The 12,445-nt window shown below is 32.7% G+C and overlaps 1 protein-coding gene across 3 annotated transcripts in view; it reads left to right on the top strand.

The window, feature by feature from the left end:
• LOC149796960 (protein FAM47E-like) overlaps positions 1-8,918 on the top strand; it is a 49,676-nt gene extending 40,758 nt beyond the window's left edge. For all 3 annotated transcript variants that reach the window (XM_089961642.1, XM_089961641.1, XM_089961640.1), the window contains 2 exons: positions 63-143; positions 6,802-8,918. In XM_089961642.1, the coding sequence (XP_089817768.1) occupies positions 63-143; positions 6,802-6,948 (228 nt within the window). In that variant the 3' untranslated portion in view covers positions 6,949-8,918. The remainder of the gene's footprint in view (positions 1-62; positions 144-6,801) is intronic.
• Positions 8,919-12,445: the final 3,527 nt, after the last annotated feature.

The raw sequence follows: 12,445 nt of genomic DNA, 5'->3' as shown, positions 1-12,445 counted from the left end.
TAAAGTTACATGCTTCATCAAGAACTAAATTACATTACATTATGGTCACTTCTGTCTTTCAGAATTCTGAACTATCCATTATGCATGGTTCTCAGGCTTTTATGGAGTTTATGGATAAAAAGACAGGAACAAGGAGACCAAAGGTAAATAAATATAAAGAGTAATATCAGCATAGTCCTTTCTCTCTCTCTCTCTCTCTCTCTCTCTGCTCAAAACTTGTATTAGTGGTCTTTGGTCACTGGAGTGGTGAGAAAAGAAAAACAGTAAATTTAAATAAAATTGCCATGACAATCTTACTATGGTACTTTGTGTTTCCTGTATACCACAACCATTGTAATACATACACATGCCTAATAGGTGCTCACTGCTAATTTAGATTAAAAAAAATCACAGAGTAATTTCGCTTACTGAGGATATGTTTCTCTATCCCAGCATGCCTCAATGGATGAAGTGGCTGCGAAAATCAACCAAGTACATCATGATTGTCTTGGAACTTTCCCATTAAGCATATTTGATGTTAAGTTCTCACATGACTTAGTGGGTTAAATCAGTCAGAGAAATTAACTTTTTATGCTTTATTTAGTGCAAACATATTTGAAAAGATGATGTACAGTGGAACCCCACTATAACGCGATAATTGGGGTCCAAAAAATTGGATCGTGTTAATATCAGGGTCGCCTTAATGCAAGGTTTTACAGTAATTTACTTTTTTCATAGAACAACTCATTGGCACATATAAGTGTATTCATGTCTAATGTATATGATGAATAGAGTATCAACACCGTTTACTATCATGCCGTCGTGGCATGCAGTTCATCCATAATGCATGTAATTCCATTGAAAAATTGCACACAGATTTACAATATTCAATAATTTTGTCCCAGATCATTGTGTTTGAATTCAATGTCTAATATACAGCATGAACAGAGTATTAACACCGTTTACTTGCTGTCTGATATCATACCGTCGAGGCTTGCAATTAATCCATTATACATGTAATTCTATTGCAAAAGTTGCATACATATTTAAACTATTCAATAATTTTGTCACACATTATTATGTGTCTGAATTCAGTGGAAAAAATTAACAGCAAAATTAGGTTAAGAAAGATGAAGCAAGTGTACAGTTCATTACGTTCCAGGGTCTATGAATGGTGTCTGTACAAATTTCATGCTGCTAAAATTTACATTTATCCATTGCAAATTTCCAATAATTAACGCTTGTACATCTATATGTTTGAATGACTACAGCAAGAATAATTTACAATCTACACACGCTTTCAGTGTGCATATAACTTTTACTTCAGATTTTGTGAATATCGAAAGAAACGTGTGAAAACTACTATACTAATCATTGCGCAAAGTGCAGAGAACGACTTGCGTTTGTGAACTTGCTTTTCCATAACGGTAAAATATTTTTATGAAAAATAGGAAATTAATAATGAGTTCATAAACAAACACCATACCCATGTAAAACCAGAGAAATAAGTGCAGTAGGCATGCAATGGTCACGAGTCACTTTTATTACAAATTTTAAGCTGAACACATTTTCAATTTCATACCCTTTCAGTTTCCAGCTAATAAAGCGGACATTATTTACTGGTCAACTGATTGTGTCTAATAACATTGCCAAGCCTGGCAAACATGTTGGCAGCTTTCGTTTTTTGATGTTTATTAAATTGTGAGAATCTTTTATCAACCATCGCATTTTCTGCTGCTTGGTTATGTATGCAGTTAAAGAAGAAAGATATGTTGGCTATTGTTTGAGCAAAGATTGTATACAGAATTAATTGAAGACAATCACAAAGATGACTTACTGGCTTTACTCATGGATCACTATTTCACATACTTGGACCAAAAAATATTTTTTCCTGTGTGAATGAATATGCAAAATTTCAGGAGCCATGCCACAACTGCGTTATATCCAAATTCGCATTATCACGGGGCACGTAATAGCTGGGTCACACTGTACCTACATAGTCAAAAGCTCCATGCTTCAGCAAAGGGAACTAGTTTTTTTTTATATGTATGTACACATGATGGAGGCATTGTTTGTGATATCATCACCGGGCTCTTATTATAATGAGCTTATTGATAAACCTTGAAAAATTACACTCAGATATTAATTTATCGAGCACACAATGTGAGTATTATGTTAAATATGTTAATGTGAAAATTTTCCAGCAGTCAGATTATCCTGGCTTTCAGGACCTAGTTCAGAACCAAAACATCTACCTCTTTATGTGATAATTAAGGAAAAATTTTAAAAATGAAAAATATCAGTTAGTTATATATTCTTAGATCAACAAGTGACATATACCATATTTTTCAGCATATGAATCAGTACCTTCTGATCTGGACATCTCAGCTTTAGTTTGTACTCCAAATTGACATATATGGATTTTTTGTAATTGAAATATCTGTACGTACCAGTAGAACATGAATTTGAGAAATAATTGTTAAAATTTTTTAAAAAGTCACTTAGTTGTACTAATTCTTGAGTTACCGTATCAATAAATTCTTATAAATTAATATGACTACTTTTATTTTATACTTTTTAACATTATTTTTATGCATTTATATGTACTTGCGTTTTCTGATTTCTCAGAAATGAAATAAAAGAAAACAATTAAAAAGGACCACAATTCATGGGCCATATAGTACTTATACTGTATACTTTATCTACTTATGCAAATCGCACAGTTTGTTCCTAATTAAATATGGACCAATATTTTGTTTTTTAACTTCCATTCTTCCTGGTCACATTTTAGCCATAGGTCTAATATTGGATTTATCAGAATTTTATTTGACACTCTTAGCCAATTACTTGGGTACATCTTTATCATTGTCAGATGAATATTTGTAAAATGCCATGTATTAAGTACATAGCTATCATATATTCACAGAATATCATATATTTAGTAAAGAATGGCCATGACATCTATTAAAAATCAGAATACAGCTGGACCACCACTAGATCATCAAGGGTCCATTTTAGTTTTTTATTTCAGCTTAAAGCAAAATGTAGTGTTGGCATATTACCCATGTTCATTCTTAAAAAGCTGATGTTTTTTCATCTCTCTTTGATTATAATTGATGGATTTGTCTTTGGTTTCTGACAACAATCCAAGTCAGTTAACTATTTATGCTTTTATATTGACTGTGAGTAATGGGCAATGCCTGTGCCCCTTTGTTCTCTATCATTAATCCACATTAGTTAACCAGTTTTACAACTCAAGAAGATTGAGAATCTCTGCTTTAAATGTCCAATTACCACACTAACAATTTATCTGGAGGTGTACACCATTTTATCCAATCAGATTTTAACATACCTCTTTTTTGAAGTAACTGTGAAGCCCAGGTATCAGTGAATTTGAAACCATGACAAAAATAGTCCAGAGATATTAAAAATAAAAATATGGATAGAATTTTACATTTATGCATGCTGAAATATCTTAGTATCACTTAATGGTGTATACAGTTGTGGAATTTGGCTTTAATTCCACTGGTCTACAGCCAAAATGCTTCCAAAATACATTTAATCAAACTGTGCTAATTCTGGGTCACTGAGAACAAAAATGATGCTTAAAATTGTTGATTGGCTCTAGTTTTAAAGATATGATACTGGGTCAGTATATATGACCTTTGTCCTGGGAATGGTGGAGGAAAAGTGAGTTATAAAGGGAAGAGATCTCAATTTAAACCAGAAATGACTGTCAAAGTACATCTTCGACTGGATCTCTGAGTAAATTTATGACTGGGTTTGGACAGTACTTGCTCCTTAGACAAAACCATGAATGATGCAATCTGAAGTTAGTATACATCATACAATATATGAATTGCATCATGTTATTCCTAAAAATCTTGGATGATGCAATCATAACTAAACTTACATCACTCTGCTGAACAAATTGCCCTATATCAGCTCTAGAAATCATACAGTGTCATGCTCTCTTATTTGTCAGTGTTTGATTTTTCAAAGGGACACATTTCTGTTTCGCCAAAAGTAAGCTGGGATGTCTCGTACTTGTTTGAACAATACAGGTAACTTCTGCTATGTTTGTGGTGAAGTGACTTTTGCATCACAAAAGCACAGTAAAACCACTATTGTTAAAAAAGCTTATCATCTTTATTTTGGCTGCAAAATTGGAGATCTGGACAAGAAGTGGGGCCCACACATATTCAGCAACACTGCCGGTTCCTGATACACCATAATCATTTTCACTTGAGTCAGACAAGGAAGAGGACGAAGAAGAAGCTTCTAATCCTGAACCATCAATGTCACATGACCCATATTTTCTCCCATCCTCCTCTGAACCACACTTAATAACACAAGATGAACAGAATGACATTATCAGAGATTTAGAACTGTCCAAGAGTAAGGCAGATAGCTAGCTGTGGGGCTCCAGACTACAACAGTGGAATCTCCTGGCAGGTGATGTTAGGATTTCCATGCTCTGTGACCGTCATTTTCATGGAAGGTGATCTTGTAGCCTGCAACAACATCAATGGTGTGATGGCAGCCTTCAACATCATTCATATCCAGATGAGTGGAGTCTGTTCATTGATTCATTGAAGACAAGTCTTAAATCTGTATTGCTGCATAATGGAAATGTTTTGCCATCAATTCCATTTGGCCATGCAGTCCATATGAAGGAAACCTATGAATACATGAAACAACTTTTGAGGTGCATAAACTATTACATCAGTGGCAGCTTTGTGACTATTTGAAGGTTCTTGCTCTCTTGCTTGGTCTGCAGACTGAATACACAAAATACTGCTGTTTCTCTGCAGATGGGATAGTCGTGCAAGAGATTACCACTATGTCAAGAGAGATTGGCTACTGCGACAGTCATTGGAGCCTGGGAGGAAGTGTTCAGCACCTACCACTTGTTGAATCAAGGAATATTGTGTTACCACCATTGCATGTCAAACTGGGTCTGATGAAGAACTTTGTCAATGCCATGGACAAAACTCAAGCAGCTTTCAAGTACCTCCTTGAAAAATTTCCAAGGTTAAGTGAAGCTAAAATAAATGGTGTCTTTGTTGGTCCTCAGATACGTGAACTTCTCTGAGATGATGCATTTGACCGTGCACTGCATGGCAAGGAAAAGACAGCATGGAAAACCTTCCGGTCAGTGGCAACAAATTCTCTCAGAAAAACAAGGCAGACAACTACAGGGAGTTGGTGGGGGGAAAAAAATCCTCAAGGCATGCAAAAGCCTTGGTTGCAACATGTCACTAAAGATACATTTTTTGCACTCTTATCTATATATTTTTTCCACTGAACTGCAGAGCAGTGAATGGCAAGCACGGCAAGTGATTTCATAAGGACATTGCAATAATGGAGAAATGCTATCACAGCACATGGAGCCCATCAATGCTTGCAAACTATTGCTGGACAGTGACAAGAGATGCTCCATTTAATGAATAAAAGAGACAAGCAAATCATCGCCGAGTAGACACTGAATAAGAACTAAATTTTGTACTTATATATACATAATAGTTTTTTGCCTTTTGTTTCATGATACATTTTATTCATATAACCCTTCTGCTATTTTTTAAAGTGTTACATAAACAGGACAGGTGAAATATTATCTTGCAAAGCACCCAAAAGCACAGGAAAATACCTAGGTTTACAATTTATGATTAAAACTCTAGTATCTACACAATATACATAGATATAAAATGTAAAAACTTAAATATCTGGGAAACAGTAGCCAATCATTTGTTTTAATTGTCATATTTGAATTCAGCACATCAAAATCCATAATAAATAGCACATTTTATCTCTGAAGCAGACGACTTCTACAAATTTTTGGACTAGTGTTCTCATTAAACGTATTGTGCTAAAATGGTATGAACTAAACTTATATTCATTTCATACCTTGTTGACTCAATAACATACATTTAGTTCTAACTTTATTAGCTCAATAACTTGGCTTTAGTTCATACATTGTTATTACAGTAACATAAGTTTAGTTCATACCATTTTAGCACAATACGTTTAGCTCATATCTTATTAACATAATAACTTAGTAACTGCTCAGTAAAGGCAACTGAAATTAAGTACACCTGTTGAGTTAAAGTTACTTATGTGTACTTGTCTAGATGCTGAACCATTTAAGGACATTTTTCATGTTTCATACACTTTGGGGGCTTTTTTTGGTTTGTGTGAACACATTGTTTCCACACTTGTTCAGAAATTGTTTGTCCTGTGCAGCTAAGGTTGAAATTATTCAACTAGCTTGCATCATGACATACATAGGATGTATGATCAACTAGTGATGTGTGGCAAACATAAAGGATGTGTGATAATCTAGTGTTGTGTGATAAACATAAAGGATGAGTGATATTCTAATGTCGTGAGATAAACTAGTGATGTATGATAAACATATAGGATGTGTGATATTCAAGTGTTGTGTGATAAACATAAAGGATGTGTGATATTCCAGTGTTGTGAGATAAACTAGTGATGTATGATAAACATAAAGGATGTGTGATATTCAAGTGTTGTGTGATAAACATAAAGGATATGTGATATTCTAGTGTTGTGAGATAAACTAGTAATGTATGATAAACATAAAGGATGTGTGATATTCAAGTGTTGTGTGATAAACATAAAGGATGTGTGATATTCTAGAGTTGTGTGATAAACTAGTGATGTGTGATAAACATAAAGGATGTGTGATAATCTAGTGTTGTGTAATAAACTAGTGAGGTATGATAAACATAAAGGATGTGTGATAATATAGTATTTTGTGATAAACTAATGATGTGTGATCAACTGGCTACATTGCAGTTTCTGGATGAAATATCGGAGATCCAGCAGAAGGCTGCAGAGGAAGAGAGGAAAAGGCAGGAGGCAGAGCAAGCTGCGAAACAAAAAAGGCTGCACAACAAGAAGAAAGACCCCACACAGGATGCATCTTCTGAGGGAAAATCATAGTAACACCAAAACCAGAAATGCATCTAAAATTATTTCCATATGTGTTTCACTTGATCTCTCCTCTGTCTTCTAATTAAGTCATTGGCAAACAGGTAAGCCACAGATCAAGATATATCGATATCATTCAAGGATACCATTGGTTTATTGTTTCTTTTCTTTCTCTCAGCAAAAGGTATATAGAAAGTTCGCTAAATGTATAACTGTCTGTTACCATACTGTTTTCACTAAGATTCTTTATTACATTCAGTAATAAAAATCTGATTTAAGGTAGCATTATGCCAGTATTTTGCTTTAAGGTAGCATTATGCCAGTATTTTGCTTTTTGCCAGATAGTGAGATTTTCACAAGATCATTGTAGTTTGACTGTATACACACACTTCCTGATTTTAGCATGCACTGATAACTCTTGAATACAAAAATAGACCATATTTGCTGATCAAAATTATAACAACTTTGATTTGACTTGTAAAGTGAAATTTGTGATTTGGTTTTATCTTTTAATTTAATTTCAGTGCAGTCATCATAAATGTGATAAGCTTTCTGGTATTCAGACTTGAAAAGTGTCAATGAACCATCAAAAGCAATGCCCAATAGTGTTTCCATAAGAATCATAGTACGTGCTGTATGTATATTGAGCTGTGGCATGTGGAAGTATTTGTGCAATAATTTGCATGTACATTGGACTGGTATTGTTATGCTAATTACATATCAGCAGAGAGGTTAGAATTAACAAATATTGAAAGGCATTGCATTGAAATTTGATTTTTACTGTTCTATCAGTAAAATCAGTTTCAATATTGTTTCTGAAAACAAATATTGATCTTGTTTTTGTTTAAAAGAATCTAGTTCATTTCTGAATAAACACCAGAATGTCTCCACATTCGTTTTCAAAAGGTGGTGATGAAACAGACAATTTTGTTGCTGGTACACATCATATGTATTGAAACATTTTGGGGTAATGTTTTTCATGATTTTTCAAAAAATCTTAAAAATAAGGTAATTTATACAGAAAACCAAATAACCTCATTATAGAAATATCTATTTATGGACAGTTATTCCCAACAAGTTTATAACACAAGTATGAAACCATTTAACCCTCTCTCTCTTTCTCTCTCTCTCTCTCTCCAAGTCCATCCCTTTCTTAATTTTTCAGAGTTACCTTGGTGACACTCACCCTCATTTATGCTGTATTTTTTTATGGAGCCCACTGTTAATGTTATTAAATAGTATATATATATATATATATATATATATATATATATATATATATATATATATATATATATATATATATGACTAGAAAAATATCTTAATATATATTTTAGTTTATTTCTATAATTTATCAATCTGAAGTGTTTGTGGAGATTCTCTGCCTAGTTTGAACCTTTGAGTTTGAATCAGACAAATGTTAACATTTTTTTAGTACAGGACCCAATAACCATAATCCTAATGGTACAACTTGTTCCCACATGATCATGATGCTGAATTTTCTAAAGTCTTTGACACTTTTAAGACTTAACAATTTGTATCATGTGTATATTTTCTGTATTTAACAATTGTATTTTTTATCAATGCAAATTATTGAACTTTTGTACATATATGATATGTATTTCAGAGTGTCTGAAACAAATTTAAAATTTGGAAGAAAGAAACCTGTTCACTGTTGTATGTACATCCTGATCTGTACATCAGTACATTAATTGTATATATAAAAATGTGAAAAAATTACATATATGAGCATTTGATTTTACATGTGTGGAGATCCCTGTGTGTGAATATCTGTCTGTGAGTATATGTAACTATTGTTTAGTTCAGAAGATCCATTTACAGTGTTGTATATACGTTGGTACCATGTGCACATCATGTTTGTGATTCATTATTTTTATAGCCTATTATGTATGCTGTTTAAAATTCTCTTTTAATTATATAAATGTGAACAAAAATTTTATGAATAAACATGCCTAAGTTTTTGTCCTTTGTTTCAACTTCATTGAAAACAGTCATCTACAAGATCAAAGCCACAGGAGTAATTTAAAAGTTACAGCTAATGCATGTTGCCTTGCAATCATTTCCCTTGATAAAGTAAATCATTTGATTTTCATGTAATCGCTTGAAAAATGTTAACAATTTACCCACATGGACAAATAATGTTTAAATTCACTCACATGGACAACTAATGTTTAAATTCACGCACATGGACAACTAATGTTTAAATCCACTCACATGGACAACTAATGTTTAAATTCACTCACATGGACAACTAATGTTTAAATTCACTCACATGGACAACTAATGTTTAAATTCACTCAAGTGGACAACTAATGTTTAAATTCACTCACATGGACAACTAATGTTTAAATTCACTCACGTGGACAACTAATGTTTAAATTCACTCACATGGACAACTAATGTTTAAATTCACTCACATGGACAACTAATGTTTAAATTCACCCACATGGACAGCTAATGTTTAAATTCACTCACAAAGACAACTGTTGTTTACATTTAGCCACATAGAAATCTAATGTTTAAATTCACTCACATGGAGAACCAGTGTTTACATTTACCCACATGGACAACCAATGTTTACATTTACCCACATTGACAACTAATGCTTACATTTACCCACACGGACAACTAATGTTTAAATTTCAAAGCTGCATGCACATGAATGGTAATTATTTAAAATTAAAGAAATCTCTTAAATGAAGATTTTCTTTACTGATAAATGTTTTAATAGAAAATGCTTCAACATACCTGACATAATTCCTTAGAATAGTTATTTTGCTCAATGGTAGAGGTTTGTTTCGGAAGGTGTTTAAGGGGAAATAACCCTTACATGTTCTTTTAGACCATCAATTATTTATTTGCTTCCCTTACTGCAGTTTAAAATGGCTGTGACACTGCATATTCATTTCTTTAATAGTAACTGTTTAATTGCATTTGCACACTTGTTTTATCAGTATTTAATAGCAAAATCTAGTGGAATATGTATAAATTATTAAGTGAGCAATGAAAATGATCAGTCCCAAGGTCATGTGGTGTAGGATGCCCAAGCTTGCAAGGACATTCTGGGGCATATGGAAGAGGACACTATTATTTTTATTTTATTCAGTCAATAACCTTCTTATTATATGCTTAATAATAAGTATATGAATTATTATGTTTATGCTATTGGAAAAACAGTTGAAACAAACAATTATTTCAACATCTGATTAAACAATTATGTGTTCATTTTATGAATGAAACATGAACAATGCATAGTAATACACACAAGTTGACTGTTATGGAATTGAGCATGCATGGGGTGATTCTCATTCAGTAGTGAACAGAAGTAGGTTCGCCAAAGACAACAGAATGTCTTGTAGCCAAAGAAACACAATGAAATAATGATGTTAGGAACAAAAATGCAATACATCAATCAAAATGGTAGATACCATAGTGAAAAGATGAACCAGTAAAACAATTTATCTAAGGTTATTGTTGTTGATGTCTCAGTCTTACCATAATTTCAGTGTGTACATTTGAATCTTGTCTCAGTCTTGCCATCATGGCAGTGTACATTTTGTTATAATTTATCATTCCTCTGATGTGCTTGAAATTTTATTTATAGTTTCTTTTGTCTTTGAATGTGAATACTTTGACTCCATGAAGGAATTATCTTTGAATGTCAGTTCTTTGACTCCATGCAGGAATTACCTTTGAATGTCAGTTCTTTGACTCCATGAAGGAATTACCTTTGACTGTCAGTACTTTGACTCCATAAAGGAATTACTTTGGATTGTCAGTACATATACTCCATGAAGGAATTACCTTTGAATGTCAGTTCTTTGACTCCTTGAAGGAATTACCTTTGACTGTCAGTACTTTGACTCCATAAAGGAATTACTTTGGATTGTCGGTACTTTCACTCTATGAAGGAATTAGTTTTGAATGTTGGTATTTTGACTCCATGAAGGAATTACCTTTGCCTGTCAGTACTTTGACTCCATAAAGGAATTACTTTGGATTGTCAGTACATATACTCCATGAAGGAATTACCTTTGAATGTCAGTTCTTTGACTCCATGAAAGAATTACCTTTGACTGTCAGTACTTTGACTCCATAAAGGAATTACTTTGGATTGTCGGTACATATACTCCATGAAGGAATTACCTTTGGATGTCAGTTCTTTGGCTCCATGAAAGAATTACCTTTGAATGTCAGTACTTTGACTCCATAAAGGAATTACTTTGGATTGTCAGTACTTTCACTCTATGAAGGAATTAGTTTTGAATGTTGGTACTTTGATTCCATGAAGGAATTACCTTTGAATGTTTTTACTTTGACTCCATGAAGGAATTACCTTTGGATGTCATTATTTTGACTCTATGAAGGAATTATCATTGAATGTTGGTACATTTACTCCATGAAGGAACTGACTTTGAATTTGGTACTTTGACTCTTTGAAGGAATTACCTTTAGATGTCAGTACTTTGATTCTACAAAGGAATTACCTTTGAATGTTGGTACTTTCACTCCATGAAGGAATTAACTTTGTATATTAGTACTTTGACTTTATGAAGAAATTACCTTTAAATGTCAGTACCTTGACTCTACAAAGGAATTACCTTTAAATGTTCGTACTTTGACTCTATGAAAGAATTACCTTTGGATGTCAGTACTTTGATGCTATGAAAGAATTACCTTTGAATGTTGGTACTTTCACTCCATGAAGGAATTAACATTGTATATTAGTACTTTGACTTTATGAAGAAATAACCTTTAAATGTCAGTACTTTGACTCTATGAAGGAATTACCTTTGGATGTTAGTACTTTGACTCTATGAAGGAATTACCTTTGGATGTCAGTACTTTGACTCTATGAAGGAATTACCTTTGGATGTCAGTACTTTGACTCTGTGAAGGAATTATCTTTGATTGTCAGTACTTTGACTCCATTGCAGAGTTATTGCTTAACATGTATTATAAAAATAAGTGAATAAAATGACTTTAACCATCTCATATTTCATTCTGGGTTGGGAAGGGTATTAAAAAGGTTAAGACTATTTTATAAAGTAGAATTTTTAGTAAAATTAATCCCAAAATAGTGAAACATTCATATATGGGAAAAGAGAAAGAAACTATAAGACTGAAGTCCCGGTGAATACTATCTCAAAATGTTGATATTTTCAAATTGTACCAATATAAATATTTTAAAAATTCCATTTTTTCCCACTCATTGATTAGCCCAGGCTCTATTTCTACTTGCAGATGAAATGTATTTCACCATTCACATGATTTTGTGAAACCATTCTGGACAAAAATAAGCATTTTCTCTGATTTAGAATAGTTTTCTTATATTATACAAAAGTAGTTATATTAAAAGCAAACAACAATTGCTACAAAGACTTCTCTTATTAAATAAAATTAACTGACTTTTTATGTTTAGAAAATCATTTTCTACTATTTTTGTACACAAGATTTTCTAATATATAATTTTCTAAATAAATGGAAT

Source organism: Sinohyriopsis cumingii, chromosome 6, assembly GCF_028554795.1.
Source record: "Sinohyriopsis cumingii isolate HCF-2022 chromosome 6, ASM2855479v2, whole genome shotgun sequence".
Lineage (NCBI taxonomy): Eukaryota > Metazoa > Mollusca > Bivalvia > Unionida > Unionidae > Sinohyriopsis > Sinohyriopsis cumingii.
The sequence above is the reverse complement of the archived record's forward strand: the minus strand, read 5'-3'. Positions and strand labels throughout refer to the sequence as shown.